Raw genomic sequence first — 24,292 nt, 5'->3', positions numbered from 1 at the left:
AGTGTGGTTGGAATCTGGAACGCACTGCCTGAAGAGGTGGCAGAGGCAGGAACCCTCAACATTTAGATGAGCACTTGAAACACCATAACATGCAAGGCTACGGGCCAAGTGCTGGAAAATGGGATGAGAATAGTTAGGTGCTTGATGGTCAGTACAGACACGATGGGCTGAAGGGCCTGTTTCTGTGCTGTATGACTGTACACTATAGGCCCCCCAATAGTCAGAGGGAAGTGGAGGAGTATATATGCAGGGAAATCACAGATAGGTGTAGGAATTATAGGGCTGTAATAGTAGGTGATTTTAACTTCCCTAATATTGACTGGGACTGCCTTAGTGCGAAGGGATCAGATGGGGAAGAATTTGTTAAGTGTATCCAGGATAGTTTTCTGAAGCAGTATGTGGATGGCCCGACTAGAGAAGGGGCTACACTCGACCTCCTCTTAGGAAATGAGGCTTGGCAGGTGGTTGATGTGTCAGTGGGGGAGCACTTTGAGACCAGTGACCATAACTCTATTAGCTTCAAGATAGTTATGGAAAAGGATAGGACTGGTCCTCAGGTTGAAGTCCTAAATTGGGGGAAGGCTAATTTCGATGGCATCAGACAGGAACTCTCAAAAGTTGAATGGGAGAGGCTGTTTACAGGTAAAGGGACGTCTGGCAAGTGGGAGGCTTTTAAAAGTGAGATAGGAAGAGTTCAGGGCCGGCATGTTCCTGTTAGATAGAATTAGTCTGATTTTCTCTCTGTCTGATTCTCTCTCTCTCTCTCTCTCTCTCTCTCTTCTCTGGCTCACTCTGATTCTCCCTCACTCCCTGTCTCTCTCTCTCACTCTGTCTGATTTTCTCTCTCACTCTCTCTCTCTGATTCTATCTCTCTCTCTCTCTCTCTGATTCTATCTCTCTCTCTCTCTCGCCCTCTCTGATTCACTCCCTCTCCCTTTGTCTGATTCTCTGTCTCCCTGATTCACTCTCTGTCTAATTCTCTCACACTCTCCATCTGTCTGACTCTCTCTCTCTCTCTGACTCTCTCTGTCTTCTCTGTCACTCTATGATTCTCTCTCTCATTGTCTGATTTCTCTCTCCCTCTGTCTGATTCTACCTGTCTAATTCTCTCACTCTGATTTTCGCTCTCTCACTCTCTCTCTGTCTGATCCTCTCTCTCTCTGTCCCTCTATGTCTAATTCTCTCTCTCTCTGTCTGATTCTCTCTCAGTCTGATTCTCTCTCTCTCACTCTTCTCTGATTTTCTCTCTCTCCCCTTTTCTCTCTCTCCCCTTTTCTCTCTCTCCCCTTTTCTCTCTCTCCCCTTTTCTCTCTCTCCCCTTTTCTCTCTCTCCCCTTTTCTCTCTCTCCCCTTTTCTCTCTCTCCCCTTCTCTCTCTGACTGAATCTCTCTCTCTCTCTCTCTTTCTGCCTCTCTCTGGCTGATTCTCTCTCTCTCTGTCTCTCCCTCTGTCTGATTCTCTCTCTCTCTCTCTTCTCTGGATTTCTCTGATTCTCTCTCACTCCCTGTCTCTCTTTCCCTCTGACTGATTCTTTCTCTCTGTTGGTCTCTGATTCTCTCTCTCTTTGTCTGATTTTCTCTGTCTGATTATCTCGCTCTCTCTCCCTCTGTCTGATTTTTTCTCTCTCTCTCTCTCTCCCCCCCTCTCTCTGATTCTCTCTCTCTCTCTCTCTCTCCATCTGATTCTCCTGTCTCTGTCTGATTTTCTATCTCTCTGTCTAATTCTCTCACTCTCCCTCTGTCTGATTCTTTCTCTCAACCTCGGTCTGATTCTCTCTCTCTCTCAAAGAACAGTACAGCACAGGAACAGGCCATTCGGCCCTCCAAGCCTGCCTAAACTAAAACCTTCTGCACTTCCGGGGACCGTATCCCTCTATTCCCATCCTATTCATATATTTGTCAAGATGCCTCTTAAACGTCATTATCGTATCTGCTTCAATCACCTCCCCAGGCAGAAAGTTCCAGGCACTCACCATCCTCTGTGTAAAAAACTTGCCTCGCACATCCCCTCTAAACTGTGCCCCTCTCACCTTAAACCTATGTCCCCTAGTAACTGACTCTTCCACCCTGGGAAAAAGCTTCTGACTATCCACTCTGTCCATGCCGCTCATAACTTTGTAAACCTCTATCATGTCGCCCCTCCACCTCCGTCGTTCCAGTGAAAACAATCCGAGTTTATCCAACCTCTCCTCATAGCTAATGCCCTCCAGACCAGGCAACATCCTGGTAAACCTCTTCTGTACCCTCTCCAAAGCCTCCACGTCCTTCTGGTAGTGTGGTGACCAGAATTGCATGCAATATTCTAAGTGTGGCCTAACTAAAGTTCTGCACAGCTGCAGCATGACTTGCCAATTTTTATACTCTATGCCCCGACCGATGAATTCAAGCATGCCGTATGCCTTCTTGACTACCTTATCCACCTGCGTTGCCACTTTCAGTGACCTGTGGACCTGTACGCCCAGATCTCTCTGCCTGTCAATACTCCTCAGGGTTCTGACATTTACTGTATACCTTCCACCTGCATTAGACCTTCCAAAATGCATTACCTCACATTTGTCCGGATTAAACTCCATCTGCCATTTCTCCACCCAAGTCTCCAACCGATCTATATCCTGCTGTATCCTCTGACAATCCTCATCACTATCCGCAACTCCACCAACCTTTGTGTCGTCCGCAAACTTACTAATCAGACCAGCTACATTTTCCTCCAAATCATTTATATATACTACAAACAGCAAAGGTCCCAGCACTGATCCCTGCGGAACACCACTCGTCACATCCCTCCATTCAGAAAAGCTCCCTTCCACTGCTACCCTCTGTCTTCTATGACTGAGCCAGTTCTGTATCCATCTTGCCAGCTCACCTCTGATCCCGTGTGACTTCACCTTTTGTACCAGTCTGCTATGAGGGACCTTGTCAAAGGCTTTACTGAAGTCCATATAGATAACATCCACTGCCCTTCCTTCATCAATCATCTTCGTCACTTCCTCAAAAAACTCAATCAAGTTAGTTCTCTCTCCCTCTCTTCTGTCTGATTCTCTCTCTCTCTCACTCACTCTGATTCTCTCTCTCTTTCTCTCTCTCTCCCTCTCCCTTTGTCTGATTCTCTCTCCCTCTGTCTGATTCTCTCTGTCTCTCTGATTTTCTCTCTCTGTCTAATTCTCTCACTCTCTCCGTCTCAGTCTGATTCTCTGTCTCTCTCGGTGTCTCTCTCCCTCTGTCTGATTCTCTCTATCTCCCTCTGTCTGATTCTCTCTCTCCCTCTGACTGATTTTCTCTCTGTCTCTCTCATTATCTCTGTCTCTGATTCTCTCTCCCCCCCCCCCCCCCGTCTGATTCTCTCTCTCTCTCTTTCTCTGTCTAATTCTCTCACTCTCCCTCTGTCTGATTCTGTCTCTCTCTCTCTGATTCTCTCTCTCTCACTCTCTGATTCTCGCTCTCTCTCTCTTTGGCTCTCTCTGATTATCTATCACTCCCTGTCTCTCTCTCCCTCTATCTGATTTTTGCTCTCTCTCTCTCTCTCTCTCCCCCTCTCTCTGATTCTCTCTCTCTCCCTCTCTCTGATTCTTTCCTTCTCTATCTCCCTCTGACTGATTTTCTCTCTCTCTCTCTCTCTCTCTCTCACTCTCTGATTCTCTCTCTCTCTCTCTCACTCTCTGATTCTCTCTCTCTCTCTCTCACTCTCTGATTCTCTCTCTCTCTCTCTCTCACTCTCTGATTCTCTCTCTCTCTCTCTGATTCTCTCTCTCTCTCTCACTCTCTGATTCTCTCTCTCTCTCTCACTCTCTGATTCTCTCTCTCTCTCACTCTCTGATTCTCTCTCTCTCTCACTCTCTGATTCTCTCTCTCTCCCTCTCTCTGATTCTTTCCTTCTCTATCTCCCTCTGACTGATTTTCTCTCTCTCTGATTCTCTCTCTCTCTCTCTCTCTCACTCTCTGATTCTCTCTCTCTCTCTCTCACTCTCTGATTCTCTCTCTCTCTCTCTCACTCTCTGATTCTCTCTCTCTCTCTCTCTCTCTCACTCTCTGATTCTCTCTCTCTCTCTCTCACTCTCTGATTCTCTCTCTCTCTCTCACTCTCTGATTCTCTCTCTCTCTCTCACTCTCTGATTCTCTCTCTCTGATTCTCTCTCTCTCACTCTCTGATTCTCTCTCTCTCACTCTCCCTCACTCTCTGATTCTCTCTATCTCTCGCTCACTCTCTGTTTCTCTCTGTCTCTCTGATTCTCTCTCTCGCTCTCATTCTCTGATTCTCTCTCTCTATGTCTGATTCTCTCTCTCTCTCACTCTCTGATTCTCTCTCACTCTCTGATTCTCTCTCTCACTCTCTGATTCTCTCTCTCACTCTCTGATTCTCTCTCTCACTCTCTGATTCTCTCTCTCACTCTCTGATTCTCTCTCTCTCTCTCTCTCACTCTCTGATTCTCTCTCTCTCTCTCTCACTCTCTGATTCTCTCCCTCTCTCACTCTCTGATTCTCTCCCTCTCTCACTCTCTGATTCTCTCTCTCTCACTCTCCCTCACTCTCTGATTCTCTCTATCTCGCTCTCATTCTCTGATTCTCTCTCTCTCTATGTCTGATTCTCTCTCTCTCTCTCTTTCTCTTTCTCTCTATCTGATTCTCTTTCTTCCTCCATCTCTCTCGTTTCTTCTGATGGTCTGATCATTTCTGCCATTTTCTAATCCCATCATTTTCTATTTTAGCTCCAGTGTTGGACCTGATTTTGAGATGAAGGTGGAGATTTACAGCTGTTGTGTAGAAGAGGAATTCTCAATTGCCAGCGCACCGAAAAAGCTTGCAAGCAAACTCAGCAGCTCCCTGGGACGTTCAACAGGGAAGAAGGTTCGATTGGGCCTTGACGTCACTGGAGAGACTGCAACAGCCAATGGTGGCATCAGCCCCGTCTTGTTACCAGCTGCACCTGTGGCGTACGTTATTCATAGAATATAGAATGGTTACAGCGTAGAAGGAGGCCATTCGGCCCATCATGTCCATTCTGGCTCCCTGCAAGAGCAACTCAGCCAGTGCCCCTCTCCCCTGCCTTTTCCCTGTTTCCCTGAAAATTATTTCTCTTCAGATAACTATTTAATCCCCTTTTAAAAGCCTCGATTGAATCTGCCTCCATCACACTCTCAGGCAGTGCATTCCACATCCTAACCACTCGCTGCATAAAAAAGTTTTTCCTCATGTTGCCTTTGGTTCCTTCGTCAATCACCTTAAATCAGTGTCCTCTGGTTCTGGATCCTTCCGCCAATGGAACAGTTTCTTCTTGTATACTCTGTCCAGACCCTTCATAACCTCAGCTTCTCCATCTACCCATGTAACTGACGTTCCTCATCCCTGGAATCATTCTCGTAAATCTTTTCTGCACCCTCTCTAAAGTCTTCACATTCTTCCTAAAGTGTGGAGCCCAGAACTGGACACAATACTCCAGTTGAGGCTGAACCAGTGTTTTATAAAAATTCATCATAACTTTCTTGTTTTGTACTCTCTGCCCCATTTATAAAGCCCAGAATTCCATATGCTTTATTAACCACTTTCTCAACCTGTCCTGCCACCTTCAATGATTTATGAACATATACCCCCAGGTCCCTCTGCTCCTGCACCCCCTTTAGAATTGTACCCTTTGTTTTAAATTGCCTCTCCTCATTCTTCCTACGAAAATGTATCATTTCACACTTTCCTGCATTAAATTTTATCTGTCACTTGTCCACCCATTCCACCAGCCGATGTCCTCTTGAAGTTTATCACTATCCTCACAGTTCACAATACTTCCAAGTTTTGTGTCATTGCAAATTTTGAAATTGTACCCTGTACACCCAAGTCTTGGTCATTATTATAGATCAAGAAAAGCAGTGATCCGAGTACCGGCCCCTGGAGAACGCCACTATATACCTTCCTCCAGTCTGAAAAACAAAAGCTCGTTCACCACTACTGTCTGTTTCCTGTCACTCAGCCAACTTCGTATCCATACAGCCACTGTCCCATTTATTCCATGGGTTCTAACTTTGCTGACAAGCCTGTTATGTGGAACTTTATCATATGCCTTGTAGAAGTCCATGTGCACCACATCAACTGCATCACCATAAGAACATAAATAGGAGCAGGAGTAGCACCATGGGGAGGCGGTAGCATAGTCACTGGACTAGTAATCCAGAGGCCCAAGCTAATTCTCTGGGGACAGGGGTTCAATAATGATTGACGCCTGATTCTGAGACTTTGTCCCTGTGTTTTAGATTCCCCAGCCGGCAGAAAAAACCTCTTAGTGTCTACCCTGTCTAGCTACTTCAGAACCTTTTCTATTTCAATGAGATCACTTCTCATTCTTCTGAACTCCAGAGAATATAGACCCAATTTATGCAGCCTCTCATCATAGGACAACCCCCTCATCCCAGGGGCCAATTTAGTGAACCTTCACTGCACTGCCTCCAGTGCAAGTATATCCTTCCTTATATATGGAAACAAAAGCTGAATACAGTATTCCAGATGTGGTCTCACCAAAGCCCAGTACAACTGGAGCAATACTTCCTTATTCCTGTACTCCAATCCCCTTGCACTAAAGGTAAACATGCCATTTGTCTTCCTAATTGCTTGCTGTACCTGCATGCTAACTTTCTGTGTTTCTTGTACAAGTAGGGGAGGCAGTGATGTAGTGGTAATGTCACTAGACCAGTAACTCAGAGCCCCAGGCTCATGGATTCAAATCCCTCCATGGCAAATGGTGAAATTTGAGTTCAGTTACTAAATCTGGAATTAAAAGCTCATCTAATGATGACCATGAAACCGTTGTCAACTGTTGTAAAAACCCATCTGGTTCACGAATGTCCTTTAGGGAAGGAAATCTGCTGTCCTTACCTGTGACTCCAGACTCACAGCAATATGGTTGACTCTGAATTGCCCTCTGAAATGGCTGAGCAAGACACTCAGTTCAAGGGAATTAGTCATGGGGAATAAATGCTGGCCTAGCCAATGACACCCGCATTCCACGAACAAATAAAAAAAAATCCAAGTCTCTCTGAACATCAACATTTAAAAGTTTCACTCCTTTTTAAACAAATTCTGCTTATTTGTTCTTGCTAGCAAAGTGAATAACCTCACATTTCCCCACATTATACTCCAGCTGCCACTTTGTTGCCCACACACTTAACCTTTTTATATCTCCTTGCTGTCTCTTTATGCTCTGCTCACAGCTTACCTTAACACTGTCATCAGCAAACTGAGATATATTATTCTCAGCCTCTTCGTCCAACTCATTGATATAGATTGTAAACAGCTGAAGCTTCATCAACCCTCTGTGTTATAAGAACATACGAACATATTAATTAGGAGCAGGAGTAGGCCACTCGGCCCTTCGAGCCTGCTCCGTGATTCAATAAGTTCATGGCTGAACTGATTACTCCACATTCCCGCCTACCCTCAATAACCTTTCACCCCCTTGCTTATCAAGAATCTATCTACCTCTGCCTTAAAAAATATTTGAAGACTCTGCTTCCACTGCCTTTTGAGGAAGAGAATTCCAAAGACTCACGACCCTCTGAGAGAAAAAATTTCTCCTCATCTCTGTCTTAAATGGGTGACCCCTTATTTTTAAACAGGTATGTGAAGAGAAAAAGATTGGTGAAGACAAATGTAGGTCCCTTAAAGTCAGAAACAGGGGAATTTATTATGGGAATAAAGAAATGGCTGACCAACTGAATGCATACTTTGGTTTTGTCTTCACAAAGGAGGACACAAATATCATTCCAGAAATGTTGGGGAACACAGGGCTTAGTGAGAGAGAGGAACTGAAAGAAATCAGTATTAGTGGAGAAATGGTGTTGGGGAAATTGATGGGATTGGAGGCCGTTAAATCCCCTGGGCCTGATGGTATGCATCCCAGAGTACTTAAGGAATTGGCCCGAGAAATAGTGGATGCATTGGTGGTCTTCCTCCAAGATTCTATAGACTGTGGAACAGTTCCTACAGATTGGAGAGTAGCTAATGTAACCCCACTATTTAAAAAGGGAGGTAGAGAGAAAGCAGGGAATTATAGACCAGTCAGCCTAACGTCGGTAGTGGGGAAAATTCTAGAGTTCGTTATCAAAGATTTTACAGCAGAGCACTTGGAAAACAGTGGTAGAATTGGGCAGAGTCAGCATGGATTTACGAAAGGGAAATCATGCTTGACAAATCTACCAGAATTCTTTGAGCCAGTGGATGTGGTTTATTTGGACTTTCAGAAGGCTTTCGACAAACTCCCACATAGATTAGCATGTAAAAGTAAACACATGGGATTGGGGGTAGTGTATTGCGATGGATAGAAAATTGGTTGGCAGACAGGAAACAAAGAGTAGGGATAAATGGGTCTTTTTCCAAATGGCAGGCAGTGACTAGTGGGATACCGCAGGGATCGGTGCTAGGAGCCCAGATAGTCACAATATACATTAATGATTTAGATGAGGGAACCAAATGTAATATCTCCAAATTTGCAGATGACACAAAACTGGGTGGGAGGGTGAGTTGTGAGGAGGATGCAGAGAGGCTTCAGGGTGATTTGGAAAAGTTGGGGAGTGTTGTTGAGCAGAGAGACCTTGGGGTGCAAGTACATAGTTCCTTGAAAGTGGCAACACAGAAAGACAGGGTGGTGAAGAAGGCGTATGGCATGCTTGCCTTCATCGGCCGAGGCATTGAGTACAAGAGTTGGGACGTCATGTTACAGTTGTACATAACGTTGGTTAGGCTGCACTTGGAGTAGTGTGTGCAGTTCTGGTCGCCGCACTACAGGAAAGATGTGATTAAGCTAGAGAGGGTGCAGAAAGGATTCCCAAGGATGTTGCCTGGTTTGGAGGGCTTGAGTTATAAAGAGAGATTGGATAGGCTGGGTCTGTTTTCCCTGGAGCGAAGGAGGCTGAGAGGGGACATGATAGAGGTATATAAAATGATGAGAGGCATAGATAGGGTAGATAGCCAGAGTCTGTTTCCCATGGTAGGGGTGACTAAAACTAGAGGGCATAGATTTAAGGTGAGAGGGAGGAGGTTAAAGGGGATCAAAGGGGTAAATTTTTCACACAAAGAATAGTGGGTATCTGGAATGAGCTGCCAGAGGAGGTGGTGGAGGCAGGAACAGTAGCGACATTTAAGAGGCATCTGGACCAGTACTTGAATAAGCAAGGCACAGAGGGATATGGAATTAATGCAGGCAGGTGGGATTAGTATAGACAGGTATTATGGTCGGCATGGACGCGGTGGGCCGAAGGGCCTGTTTCTATGCTGTATGACTCTATTGAGTGAGTGGGCAAATGCATGGCAGATGCAGTATAATGTGGTTAAATGTGAGGTTATACACTTTGGTAGCAAAAACAGGAAGGCAGATTTTTATCTGAATGACTATAAAGTGAGAGAGGGGAATATGCAGTGAGACCTGGGTGTTCTCGTACACCAGTCGCTGAAGGTAAGCATGCAGGTGCAACAGGTGGTAAAAAAGGAAAATGGTATGTTGGCCTTCATAGCGAGAGGATTTGAGTACAGGAGCAGGGATGTCTTGCTGCAAATATACAGGGTCTTGGTGAGGCCACACCTGGAATATTGTGTGCAGTTTTGGTCTCCTTATTTGTGGAAGGATGTTCTTGCGATAGAGGGAGTGCAGCGAAGGTTTACCAGACTGATTCCTGGGATGGCACGACTGACGTATGAAGAGAGATTGAGTCGGTTAGGATTATATTCGCTGGAGTTCAGAAGAGTGAGGGGGATCTGATAGAAACCTCTAAAATTCGAACAGGACTTGACAGGGTAGATGCAGGAAGGATGTTCCCGATGGTGGGGGAGTCCTGAACCAGGGGTCGTAGTCTAAGGATACGGGGTAAACCTTTCAGGACTGAGATGAGGAGAAATTTCTTCACCCAGAGAGTGGTGAGCCTGTGGAATTCGCTACCACAGAAAGCAGTTGAGGCCAAAACATTGTATGTTTTCAAGAAGGAGTTAGATATAGCTCTTGGGTCTAAAGGGATCAAAGGATATGGGGGGAAAGCGGGAACAGGTTACTGAGTTGGATGATCAGCCATGATCTTAATGAATGGCGGGGCAGGCTCAAAGGGCCAAATAGCCTACTCCTGCTCCTATTTTCTGTGTTTTCCTGTTTCGATGACCCCTAGTTCGAGATTCTCCCACAAGGGGAAACATCCTTTCCACATCCACCCTGTCAAGACCCCTCAGGATCTTATATGTTTCAATCAAGTCGCCTCTTACTCTTCTAAATTCCAGCAGATCCAAGCCTAGCCTGTCCAATGTTTCCTCGTAAGACAACCCGCCCATTCCAGGTATTAGTCGAGTAAACCTCCTCTGTACTGCCTCGAACGCATTTACATCCTTCCTTAAATAAGGAGACCAGTACTGTACACAGAACTCCAGATGTGGTCTCACCAATACCCTGTATAGCTGAAGCATAACCTCCCTACTTTTGTATTCAATTCCCCTCACGATAAACGATAACATTCTATTACCTTTCCTAATTACGTGCTGTACCTGCGTACTAACCTTTTCTGATTCATGCACTAGGACACCCAGATCCCTCTGCATCTCAGAGCTCTGCAATCTCTCACCATTTAGATAATATGCTTTTTTATTCTTCCTGCCAAAGTGGACAATCTCCCACTTTCCCACACTATACCGGTTCTGGGGGAGGTGGGACCGGTTCAAACTGGACAGGTTACACCTGGGCAGGACTGGGACTGATGTCCTGGGGGGAGTATTTGCTAGAGTGGTTGGGGAGGGTTTAAACTAAAATGGCAGGGGGATGGGAACCTTTGCAAGGAGTCAGAGGAGGGGGGATCAAAGACGAGATCAAAAGACAGTAAGGGGAATAAGAAAAGTGATAGGCAGAGAAATCAAGAGCCAGAATCAAACAGGGCCACAGTGAAAAATAGTGGGAAGGGGACAAGTAATGTCAAAAAGACAAGCCTTAAGGCTTTGTGCCTTAACGCGCGGAACATTCACAATAACGTGGATGAATTAATCTTGCAAATGGATGTAAATGGGTATGATATCGTCAGGATTACGGAGACATGGCTGCAAGGTGACCAGGAAGTGAACATCCAATATTTAGGAAGGACAGACAAAAAGCAAAAGGCGGTGGAGTTGCATTGCTGGTTAAAGAGGAAATTAATGCAATAGTGAGGAAAGATATTAGCTCTGACGATGTGGAATCTATATGGGTAGAGCTGAGAAACACGAAGGGGCAAAAAACATTAGTGGGGGTTGTATATAGACCCCCAAACTGTAGTGGTGCTGTTGGGAATGGCATTGAACAGGAAATTAGAGACGCATGCGGTAAAGGAACATCTGTAATTATGGGTGATTTTAATCTGCATATAGATTGGGCAAATCAAATTAGTTACAATACCATCGAGGAGGAATTCATGGAGTGTATACGGGATGGTTTTCTGGACCAATACGTTGAGGAACCAACTAGAGAACAGGCCATCCTAGACTGGGTATTGTGTAATGAGAGAGGAATAACTGACAATTCAGTTGTGTGAGACACCTTGGGGATGAGCGACCATAATATGATAGAATTCTTCATCAAGGTGGGGAGTGATGTAGTTGATTCTGAGATGAGGGTCCCGAATCTTATTAAAGGAAACTACGAAGGTATGAGGTGCGAGTTGGCTATGACGGATTGGGAAATGTTACTTCAAGGGATGATGGTGGATAGGCAATAGCAAACATTTAAAGAGCACATGGATGAACTGCAACAATTGTTTATCCCTGTCAGGTGTAAAGGTAAAACTGGAAAGGAAGCCAAACCATGGTTGACAAGGGAAATTAGAGATAGCATTAGATCCAAGGAAGAGGCATATAAATTCACCAGAAAAAACAACAGACCTGAGCATTGGGAGCAGTTTAGAATTCCAGGGATTGATTAAGAAGGGGAAAATAGAGTATGAGAGTTAGCTTGCAGGGAACGTAAAAACTGACTGCAAATGTTTCTATAGGTATGTGAAGAGAAAAAGATTGGTGAAGACAAATGTAGGTCCCTCACAGTCAGAAACACGGGAATTTATTATGGGGAATAAAGAAATGGCTAACCAATTAAATGCATACTTTGGTTCTGTCTTCACATAGGAGGACACAAATATCATACCAGAAATGTTGGGGAACACAGGGCTTAGTGAGAGAGAGGAACTGAAGGAAATCAGTATTAGTCGAGAAATGGTGTTGGGGAAATTGATGGGATTGAAGGCCGATAAATGCCCAGGGCCTGATGGTCTGCATCCCAGAGTACGTAAGGAAGTGACCCTAGAAATAGTGGATGCATTGGTGGTCATCTTCCAAGATTCTATAGACACTGGAACAGTTCCTACAGATTGGAGGGTAGCTAATGTAACCCCACTATTTAAAAAGGGAGGTAGAGAGAAAACAGGGAATTATAGACCAGTCAGCCTGACGTCAGTAGTGGGGAAAGTTCGAGAGTCCATCATCAAAGATTTTATAGCAGAGCACTTAGAGAACAGTGGTAGAATCGGACTGAGTCAGAATGGATTTACGAACAAAGAACAAATTACAAAGAACAGTGCAGCACAGGAACAGGCCATTCGGCCCTCCAAGCCTGCGCCGATCTTGATGCCTGCCTAAACTAAAACCTTCTGCACTTCTGGGGACTGTATCCCTCTATTCCCATCCTATTCATGTATTTGTCAAAATGCCTCTTAAACGTCACTATCGTACCTGCTTCCACCACCTCCTCCGGCAGCAAGTTCCAGGCACTCATCACCCTCTGTGTAAAGAACTTGCCTCGCACATCCCCTCTAAACTTTTCCCCTCGCACCTTAAACCTATGTCCCCTAGTAACTGACTCTTCCACCCTGGGAAAAAGCTTCTGACTATCCACTCTGTCCATGCCGCTCATAACTTTGTAAATCTCTATCATGTCGTCCCTCCACCTCCGTCGTTCCAGTGAAAACAATCCGAGTTTATCCAACCTCTCCTCATAGCTAATGCCCTCCAGACCAGGCAACATCCTGGTAAACCTCTTCTGTACCCTCTCCAAAGCCTCCACATCCTTCTGGCAGTGTGGCGACCAGAACTGTATGCAATATTCCAAGTGTAGCCTAACTAAGGTTCTGTACAGCTGCAGCATGACTTGCCAATTTTTATGCTCTGTGCCCTGACCGATGAAGGCAAGCATGCCGTATGCCTTCTTGACTACCTTATCCACCTGCGTTGCCACTTTCAGTGACCTGTGGACCTGTACGCCCAGATCTCTCTGCTTGTCAATACTCCTAAGGGTTCTGCCATTTACTGTATATTTCCCACCTGCATTAGATCTTCCAAAATGCATTACCTCACATTTGTCCGGATTAAACTCCATCTGCCATTTCTCCGCCCAAGTCTCCAAACGATCTATATCCTGCTGTATCCTCTGACAATCCTCATCACTATCCGCAACTCCACCAACCTTTGTGTCGTCCGCAAACTTACTAATCAGACCAGCTGCATTTTCCTCCAAATCATTTATATGCACTACAAACAACAAAGGTCCCAGCACTGATCCCTGTGGAACACCACTAGTCACAGCCCTCCATTCAGAAAAACACCCTTCCACTGTTACCCTCTGTCTTCTATGACTGAGCCAGTTCTGTATCCATCTTGCCAGCTCACCTCTGATCCCGTGTGACTTCACCTTTTGTACCAGTCTGCCATGAGGGACCTTGTCAAAGGCTTTACTGAAGTCCATATGGACAACATCCATTGCCCTTCCTTCATCAATCATCTTTGTCACTTCCTCAAAAAACTCAATCAAGTTAGTGAGACACGACCTCTGCTTCACAAAACCATGCTGCCTCTCGCTAATAAGTTTGTTTGTTTCCAAATGGGAGTAAATCCTGTCCCGAAGATTCCTCTCTAATAGTTTCCCTACCACTGACGTAAGGCTCACCGGCCTATAATTTCCTGGATTATCCTTGCTACCCTTCTTAAACAAAGGAACAACATTGGCTATTCTCCAGTCCTCTGGGACCTCACCTGTAGCCAATGAGGATACAAAGATTTCTGTCAAGGCCCCAGCATTTTCCTCCCTTGCCCCCCTCAGTATTCTGGGGTAGATCCCATCAGGCCCTGGGGACCTATCTACCTTAATGTTTTTCAAGACACCCAACACCTCCTCCTTTTTGATATCGACATGACCCAAACTATTTACACTCCCTACCCTCGACTCATCATCCACCAATTCCTTCTCTTGGGTGAATACTGATGCAAAGTACTCATTTGGTACCTCGCCCATTTCCTCTGGCTCCACACATAGATTCCTTCCTCTGTCCTTGAGTGGGCTAACCCTTTCCCTGGTTACCCTCTTGCTCTTTATATACCTCTAAAAAGCCTTGGGATTTTCCTTAATCCTGTCTGCCAATGATAAAGATAGGTTGGAAAGGCTTGGGTTGTTTTCGCTGGAGCAGAGAAGACTGAGGGGTGATCTGATCGAGGTGTACAAGATTATGAGGGGCATGGACAGGGTGGATAGGGAGCAGCTGTTCCCCTTAGTTGAAGGGTCAGTTATGAGGGGTCACAAGTTTAAGGTGAGGGGCGGGAGGTTTAAGGGGGATTTGAGGAAGTACTTTTTTACCCAGAGGGTGGTGACGGTCTGGAATGCCCTGCCTGGGAGGGTGGTTGAGGCAGGTTGCCTCACATCCTTTAAAAAGTACCTGGATGAGCACTTGGCACGTCATAACAAAGAACAAAGAAAATTACAGCACAGGAACAGGCCCTTCGGCCCTCCAAGCCTGCGCCGATCCAGATCCTCTATCTAAACATGTCGCCTATTTTCTAAGGGTTTGTATCTCTTTGCTTCCTGCCCATTCATGTATCTGTCTAGATACATCTTAAAAGATGCTATCGTGCCCGCGTCTACCACCTCCGCTGGCAACGCGTTCCAGGCACCCACCACCCTCTGCGTAAAGAACCTTCCACACATATCCCCCCTAAACTTTTCCCCCCTCACTTTGAACTCGTGACCCCTAGTAATTGAATCCCCCACTCTGGGAAAAAGCTTCTTGCTATCCACCCTGTCTATACCTCTCATGATTTTGTACACCTCAATCAGGTCCCCCCTCAACCTCCGTCTTTCTAATGAAAATAATCCTAATCTACTCAACCTCTCTTCATAGCTAGCGCCCTCCATACCAGGCAACATCCTGGTGAACCTCCTCTGCACCCTCTCCAAAGCATCTACATCCTTTTGGTAATGTGGCGACCAGAACTGCACGCAGTATTCCAAATGTGGCCGAACCGAAGTCTTATACAACTGTAACATGACCTGCCAACTCTTGTACTCAATACCCCGTCCGTTGAAGGAAAGCATGCCGTATGCCTTCTTGACCACTCTATTGATCTGTGTTGCCACCTTCAGGGAACAATGGACCTGAACACCCAAATCTCTCTGTACATCAATTTTCCCCAGGACTTTTCCATTTACTGCATAGTTCGCTCTTGAATTGGATCTACCAAAATGCATCACCTCGCATTTGCCCTGATTGAACTCCATCTGCCATTTCTCTGCCCAACTCTCCAGTCGATCTATATTCTGCTGTATTCTCTGACAGTCCCCTTCACTATCTGCTACTCCACCAATCTTAGTGTCGTCTGCAAACTTGCTAATCAGACCACCTATACTTTCCTCCAAATCATTAATGTATATCACAAACAACAGTGGTCCCAGCACGGATCCCTGTGGAACACCACTGGTCACACATCTCCATTTTGAGAAACTCCCTTCCACTGCTACTCTCTGTCTCCTGTTGCCCAGCCAGTTCTTTATCCATCTAGCTAGTACACCCTGGACCCCATGCGACTTCACTTTCTCCATCAGCCTACCATGGGGAACCTTATCAAACGCCTTACTGAAGTCCATGTATATGACATCTACAGCCCTTCCCTCATCAATCAACTTTGTCACTTCCTCAAAGAATTCTATTAAGTTGGTAAGACATGACCTTCCCTGCACAAAACCATGTTGCCTATCACTGATAAGCCCATTTTCTTCCAAATGGGAATAGATCCTATCCCTCAGTATCTTCTCCAGCAGCTTCCCTACCACTGACGTCAGGCTCACCGGTCTATAATTAACTGGATTATCCCTGCTACCCTTCTTAAACAAGGGGACAACATTAGCAATTCTCCAGTCCTCCGGGACCTCACCCGTGTTCAAGGATGCTGCAAAGATATCTGTTAAGGCCCCAGCTATTTCCTCTCTCGCTTCCCTCAGAAACCTGGGATAGATCCCATCCGGACCTGGGGACTTGTCCACCTTAATGCCTTTTAGAATACCCAACACTTCCTCCCTCCTTATGCCGACTTGACCGAGAGTAATCAAACATCTGTCCCTAACCTCAACATCTGTCATGTCCCTCTCCTCGGTGAATACCGATGCAAAGTAGTCGTTTAGAATCTCACCCATTTTCTCTGACTCCACGCATAACTTTCCTCCTTTGTCCTTGAGTGGGCCAATCCCTTCTCTGCTTACCCTCTTGCTCCTTATATATGAATAAAAGGCTTTGGGATTTTCCTTAACCCTGTTTGCTAAAGATATTTCCTGACCCCTTTTAGCCCTCTTAATTCCTCGTTTCAGATTGGTCCTACATTCCCGATATTCTTTCAAAGCTTCGTCTTTCTTCAGCCACCTAGACCTTATGTATGCTTCCTTTTTCCTCTTAGCTAGTCTCACAATTTCACCTGTCATCCATGGTTCCCTAATCTTGCCATTTCTATCCCTCATTTTCACAGGAACATGTCTTTCCTGCACGCTAATCAACCTCTCTTTAAAAGCCTCCCACATATCAAATGTGGATTTACCTTCAAACAGCTGCTCCCAATCTACATTCCCCAGCTCCTGCCGAATTTTGATAGAGTTGGCCTTACCCCAATTTAGCACTCTTCCTTTAGGACCACTCTCGTCTTTGTCCATGAGTATTCTAAAACTTACGGAATTGTGATCACTATTCCCAAAGTAGTCTCCTACTGAAACTTCAACCACCTGGCCGGGCTCATTCCCCAACATCAGGTCCAGTATGGCCCCTTCCCGAGTTGGACTATTTACATACTGCTCTAGAAAACCCTCCTGGATGCTCCTTACAAATTCTGCTCCACCTAGACCTCTAACACTAAGTGAATCCCAGTCAATGTTGGGAAAATTAAAATCTCCTATCACCACCACCCTGTTGCTCCTACATCTTTCCATAATCTGTTTACATATTTGTACCTCTATCTCACGCTCGCTGTTGGGAGGCCTGTAGTACAGCCCCAACATTGTTACCATACCCTTCCTATTTCTGAGTTCTGCCCATATTGCCTCACTGTTCGAGTCCTCCATAGTGCCTTCCTTCAGCACAGCTGTGATATCCTCTTTGACCAGTAATGCAACTCCTCCACCCCTTTTACCTCCCTCTCTATCCCGCCTGAAGCATCGATATCCTGGGATATTTAGTTGCCAATCATTCCCTTCCCTCAACCAAGTCTCAGTAATAGCAATAACATCATGCTCCCAGGTACTAATCCAAGCCCTAAGTTCATCTGCCTTACCTACTACACTTCTTGCATTAAAACAAATGCACCTCAGACCACCGGTCCCTTTACGTTCATCATCTGCTCCCTGCCTACTCTTTCCCTTAGTCACGCTGACTTCATTATCTAGTTCCTTACAGGCTTTTGTTACTACCTCCTTACTGTCAACTGACCTCAATTGGTTCCCATCCCCCTGCCACATTAGTTTAAACCCTCCCCAACAGCGTTAGCAAAAGCACCCCCAAGGACATTGGTTCCAGTCCGGCCCAGGTGTAGACCGTCCAATTTGTAATAGTCCCACCTCCCCCAGAACCGGTCCCAATGTCCCAAAAATCTGAACCCCTCCCTCCTGCACCATCTCTCAAGCCACGCATTCATCCTGACTATTCTTTCATTTCTACTCTGACTATCACGTGGCACTGGTAGCAATCCTGAGATTACTACCTCTGAGGTCCTACTTTTTAACTTGGCTCCTAACTCCCTAAATTCTGCTTGTAGGACCTCATCCCGTTTTTTACCTATATCATTGGTGCCTATGTGCACAACGACAACTGGCTGTTCACCCTCCCCCTTCAGAATGTTCTGCAGCCGATCTGAGACATCCCTGACCTATGCACCTGGGAGGCAACATACCATTCGGGAGTCTCGTTTTCGACCACAGAACCGCCTATCTACTCCCCTTATAATCGAATCCCCGATAACTATAGCCCTTCCACTCTTTTTCCCATCCTTCCGAACAGTAGAGCCAGCCACGGTGCCATGAACCTGGCTACTGCTGTCTTCCCCTGGTGAGCCATCTCCCTCAGCAGTATCCAAAACGGTATACCTGTTTTGGAGGGAGATGACCGCAGGGGACACGTGCACTGCCTTCCTGCTCTTTCTCTGCCTTTTGGTCACCCATTCCCTTTCTCCCTCAGCAATCCTAATCTGCAGTGTGACCAATTCACTAAACATGCTATCCACGACCTCCTCAGCATCGCGGATGCTCCAAAGTGAGTCCACCCGCAGCTCCAGAGCCGTCATTCAAGGCTATGGGCCAAGTGCTGGCAAATGGGATTAGATGGACAGGTCAGGTGTTTTAATGCATCAGTGCAGACTCGATGGGCCAAAGGGCCTCTTCTGCACTGTATTATTCTGTAATTCTGTGTTTCATGGCCCCTTTTAGTCCTCCTGACTCCTTGCTTAAGTTCCTTCCTACTTTCTTTATATTCTTCAAGGGCTTTGTCTGTTCCCAGCCTTCTAGCCCTTACGATTGCTTCCTTTTTCTTTTTGACTAGGCTCACAATATCCCCCGTTATCCAAGGTTCCCGAAACTTGCCAAACTTATCCTTCTTCCTCACAGGAACATGCCCGTCCTGGATTCTAATCAACTGATGTTTGAAAGACCCCCACATGTCAGATGTTGATTTACCCTCAAACAGCCGTCCCCAATCTAAATTCTCCAGTTCCTGCCTAATATTGTTATAATTAACCTTCCCCCAATTTTGCACCTTCACCCGAGGACTATTCTTATCCTTATCCACAAGTACCTTAAAACTTATGGAATTATGGTCACTGTTCCCGAAATGCTCCCCTACTGAAACTTCGACCACCTGGCCGGGCTCATTCCCCAATACCAGGTCCAGTACGGCCCCATCCCTAGTTGGACTATCTACATATTGTTTCAAGAAGCCCTCCTGGATGCTCCTTACAAATTCTGCCCCATCCAAGCCCCTCGCACTAAGTGAGTCCCAGCCAATATAGGGGAAGTTAAAATCACCCACCACTACAACCCTGTTGCTTTTACATCTTTCCAAAATCTGTCTACATATCTGCTCCTCTGCCTCCCGCTGGCTGTTGGGAGGCCTATACTAAACCCCCAACATCGTGACTGCACCCTTCCTATTCCTGAGCTCTACCCATATTGCCTCGCTGCATTACCCCTCCGAGGTGTCCTCCCACAGTACAGCTGTGATATTCTCCTTAACCAGTAATGCAACTCCCCCACCCCTTTTACATCCCCCTCTATCCCGCCTGAAGCTTCTAAATACTGGAACATTTCGCTGCCTCTCCTGTCCTTCCCTCAACCAAGTCTCTGTAATAGCAACAACATCATATTTCCAAGTACTAATCCAAGCTCTAAGATCATCTGCCTTACCTGTTATACTTCTCGCATTGAAACAAATGTACCACCAGTCCCGCTTTGCTCAGCAACATCTCCCTGCCTGCTCTTCCTCTTAGTCTTACTGGCCTTATTTACTAGTTCCCCCTCATTTATTTCACTTGCTGTCCTACTGCTCTGGTTCCCACCCCCCTGCCACACTAGTTTAAACCCTTCCGAGTGACGCCAGCAAACCTCGCAGCCAGGATACTTGTGCCCCTCCAGTTTAGATGCAGCCCGTCCTTCTTGTACAGGTCCCATCTGTCCCTGAAGAGAGCCCAATGGTCCAGATATCTGAAACCCTCCTTTCTACACCAGCTGTTCAGCGACGTGTTTTGCTGCACTATCTTCCTATTTCTAGCCTCACTGGCACGTGGTACAGGGAGTAATCCCGAGATTACAACCCTAGAGGTCCTGTCTTTTAACTTTCGACCTAACTCCCTAAACTCCCCCTGCAGGACCTCATCTCACTTCCTGCCTATGTCATTGGTACCGATGTGTACCACGACCTCTGGCTGTTCACCCTGCCCCTTCAGAATGCCCCCTGTCCGTTCAGAGACATCCTTGACCCTGGCACCAGGGAGGCAACATACCATCCTGGAGTCTCTTTCAAGTCCACAGAAGCGCCTATCTGTGCCCCTGACTATAGAGTCCCCTATAACTATTCTGCGCTTTGTCCCTCCCTGCTGAACAACAGTGCCAGCCGTGGTGCCACTGCTCTGGCTGCTGCTGTTTTCCCCTGATAGGCCATCGCCCCCAACAGTATCCAAAATGGTATACTTGTTAGAGAGGGGGATAGCCACAGGGGATTCCTGCACTGACTGCCTGCCCCTTCTAGCGGTCACCCATCTATCTGCCTGCACCTTGGGTGTAACCACTTCTCTAAAACTCCTGTCTATGACGCTTTCTGCCACCTGCATGCTCCTAAGTGCATCCAGTTGCCGCTCCAACCGATCCATGCGGTCTGTGAGGAGCTGCAACTGGGTACACTTCCTGCAGACGTAGCATCACGCACCTCCCACATCTCACAGGTAAAGCACTTTACCCCTCGAACTGACATTTCTAGCACTAATTGATAGATTAATTTATAATATATACTTATGAAATCCTTGCTAAATTAAGTTACAATTAACTCTATGGTCCCTTGCGCTAGATTTCTACTATAAATATTAAATGCTAAATACAGTAATCTCCTCCCTCCGGTTTAGTTACTCCTCTACTTATTAATTAATTAGTTAATTCGGGTTTTAATCAAATTTAATCAATGTTTTATTTTCAAATTCAGTGCAGATTCCCGACTAGCCAATCAGGTCACAGCTTTCCCGTGATGTCATTTTTTTCAGGTTTTTTTCCACCCAAAGTAACTTACTCTTTACTCACCGCTCCGGAACTCTGCCCTCCGAGTCTTCTCCCAACCAATAAACTTGCAGCTCCCCTCTGACATCACTATTGGCTTTTTTTCCAAAACTCCGGCACGCTGGAAGAGCTTCTCTCCGCTCCTGGAAGGTAAGAGACTGGGCCTCGATCCTCGGGGTCGATTTGTAGACTCCCCTCCCGGCGTTCTCCCCATAGGTCCACTCCGCTCCGCTCCCGGAAGGTAAGAAAGGGAAATCATGTTTGACAAATCTACTAGAAGTCTTCGAGGATGTAACTAGTCGAGTTGATGAGGGAGAGCCAGTAGATGTGGTTTATTTGGACGTTCAGAAGGCTTTCGACAAAGTCCCACATAAGAGATTAATGTGTAAAATTAAAGTGCGTGGGATTTGGAGTAGTGTATTGTGATGGATAGAAAATTGGTTGGCAGACAGGAAACCAAGAGAAGGAATAAATGTGTCTTTTTCCGAATGGCAGGCAGTGACCAGTGGGATACCGCAGGGATCAATGCTAGGACCCCAGCTATTCAAAATATATATTAATGATTTAGATGAGGGAACTAAATGTAATATCTCCAAATTTGCAGATGACACAAAACTGGGTGGGAGGGTGAATTGTGAGGAGGATGCAGAGAGGCTTCAGGGTGATTTGGACAAGTTGAGCGAGTGGGCAAATGCATGGCAGATGCAGTATAATGTGGATAAATGTGAGGTTATCCACTTTGGTAGCAAAAACAGGAAGGCAAATTATTATCTGGCTATAAACTGAGAGAGGGGAATATGCAGACCTGGGTGTTCTCGTACACCAGTTGCTGAAGGTAAGCATGCAGGTGCAACAGGCGGTAAAAAAGGCAAATGGTATGTTGGCCTTCATAGCGAGAGGATTCGAGTACAGGAGCAGGGATGTCTTGCTGCAATTATACAGGGCCTTGGTGAGGCCACACCTTATCTGAGGAAGGATGTTCTTGCTATCAAGGGAGTGCAGTGAAGGTTTACCAGACTGATTCCTGGGATGGCAGGACTGACGTATGAAGAGAGATTGAGTCGTTTAGGATTATATTCGCTGGAGTTCAGAAGAGTGAGGGGGGATCTCATAGAAACCTATAAAATTCTAACAGGACTTGACAGAGTAGATGCAAAAAGGATGTTCACGATGGTGGGGGAGTCCAGAACCAGGGGTCATATTCTAAGGATACGGGGTAAACCTTTCAGGATTGAGATGAGAAATTTCTTCACCCAGAGACTGGTGAGCCTATGGAATTCGCTCCCACAGAAAGCAGTTGAAGCCAAAACATTGTATGTTTTCAAGAAGGAGTTAGATATAGCTCTTGGGGTGAAAATGATCAAAGGATATGGGGGGGGGGAAGCGGGAACAGGTTACTGAGTTGGATGATCAGCCATGATCATAATTAATGGTGGAGCAGGCTCAACGGGCCAAATGGCCTACTCCTGCCCCTATTTTCTATGTTTCTCTGCCCTATAACCAGGTAACCAGGGAAAGGGTTGGCCCACTCAAGGACAGAGGAGGGAATCAATGTGTGGAGCCAGAGGAAATGGGCGAGGTACTAAATGAGTACTTTGCATCAGTATTCACCAAAGAGAAGGACTTGGTGGATGATGAATCTAGGGAAGGGAGTGCAGATAGTCTCAGTCATCTCATTATCAAAAAGGAGGAGGTGTTGGGTGTCTTGCAAAGCATTAAGGTAGATAAGTCCCCAGGGCCTGATGGAATCTACCCCAGAATACTGAGGGAGGCAATGGAAGAAATTGCTGGGGCCTTGACAGAAATCTTTGTTTCCTCATTGGCTACAGGTGAGGTCCCAGAGGACTGGAGAATAGCCAATGTTGTTCCTTTGTTTAAGAAGGGTAGCAAGGATAATCCAGGAAATTATAGGCCGGTGAGCGTTACGTCAGTGGTAGGGAAATTATTAGAGAGGATTCTTCGTGACAGGATTTACTCCCATTTGGAAACAAACGAACTTATTAGCGAGAGGCAGCATGGTTTTGTGAAGGGGTGGTCGTGTCTTACTAACTTGATTGAGTTTTTTGAGGAAGTGACAAAGATGATTGATGAAGGAAGGGCAGTGGATGTTGTCTATATGGACTTCAGTAAAGCCTTTGACAAGGTCCCTCATGGCAGACAGATACAAAAGGTGAAGTCACACGGGATCAGAGGGGAGCTGGCAAGATGGATACAGAACTGGCTCGGTCATAGAAGACAGAGGGTAGCAGTGGAAGGGTGCTTTTCTGAATGGAGGGCTGTGACTAGTGGTGTTCCACAGGGATCAGTGCTGGGACCTTTGTTGTTTGTAGTGCATATAAATGATTTGGAGGAAAATGCAGCTGGTCTGATTAGTAAGTTTGCGGACGACACAAAGGTTGGTGGAGTTGCGGATAGTGATGAGGATTGTCAGAGGATACAGCAGGATATAGATCGGTTGGAGACTTGGGCGGAGAAATGGCAGATGGAGTTTAATCCGGACAAATGTGAGATAATGCATTTTGGAAGATCTAATGCAGGTGGGAGGTATACAGTAAATGGCAGAACCCTTAGGAGTACTGACAGGCAGAGAGATCTGGGCGTACAGATCCACAGGTCACTGAAAGTGGCAACGCAGGTGGATAAGGTAGTCAAGAAGGCATACGGCATGCTTGCCTTCGTCGGTCGGGGCATAGAGTATAAAAATTGGCAAGTCATGCTGCAGCTGTACAGAACTTTAGTTAGGCCACACTTCGAATATTGCGTGCAATTCTGGTCGCCACACTACCAGAAGGACGTGGAGGCTTTGGAGAGGGTACAGAGGAGGTTTACCAGGATGTTGCCTGGTCTGGAGGGCATTAGCTATGAGGAGAGGTTGGAACAACTCGGATTGTTTTCACTGGAACGACGGAGGTGGAGGGGCGACATGATAGAGGTTTACAAAGTTATGAGCGGCATGGACAGAGTGGATAGTCAGAAGCTTTTTCCCAGGGTGGAAGAGTCAGTTACGAGGGGACATGGGTTTCAGGTGCGAGGGGCAAAGTTTAGAGGGGATGTGCAAGGCAAGTTCTTTGCACAGAGGGTGGTGAGTGCCTGGAACTTGCTGCCGGGGGAGGTGGTGGAAGCAGGTACGATAGCGACGTTTAAGAGACATCTTGACAAATACATGAATAGGAAGGGAATAGAGGGATACGGTCCCCGGAAGTGCAGAAGGTTTTAGTTTAGGCAGGCATCAAGATCGGCGCAGGCTTGGTGGGCCGAATGGCCTGTT

General features: G+C 46.2%; 1 protein-coding gene across 1 annotated transcript in view; it reads left to right on the top strand.

Annotated features, from left to right (window-relative positions):
- LOC137363743 (rhotekin-like) overlaps positions 1–24,292 on the top strand; it is a 159,010-nt gene that overhangs the window by 65,345 nt on the left and 69,373 nt on the right. The window contains exon 6 of the mRNA XM_068027344.1: positions 4,703–4,927. Within this exon, the coding sequence (XP_067883445.1) occupies positions 4,703–4,927 (225 nt within the window). The remainder of the gene's footprint in view (positions 1–4,702; positions 4,928–24,292) is intronic.

This window comes from Heterodontus francisci, chromosome 1 (genome assembly GCF_036365525.1).
Source record: "Heterodontus francisci isolate sHetFra1 chromosome 1, sHetFra1.hap1, whole genome shotgun sequence".
NCBI lineage: Eukaryota > Metazoa > Chordata > Chondrichthyes > Heterodontiformes > Heterodontidae > Heterodontus > Heterodontus francisci.
The sequence above is the reverse complement of the archived record's forward strand: the minus strand, read 5'-3'. Positions and strand labels throughout refer to the sequence as shown.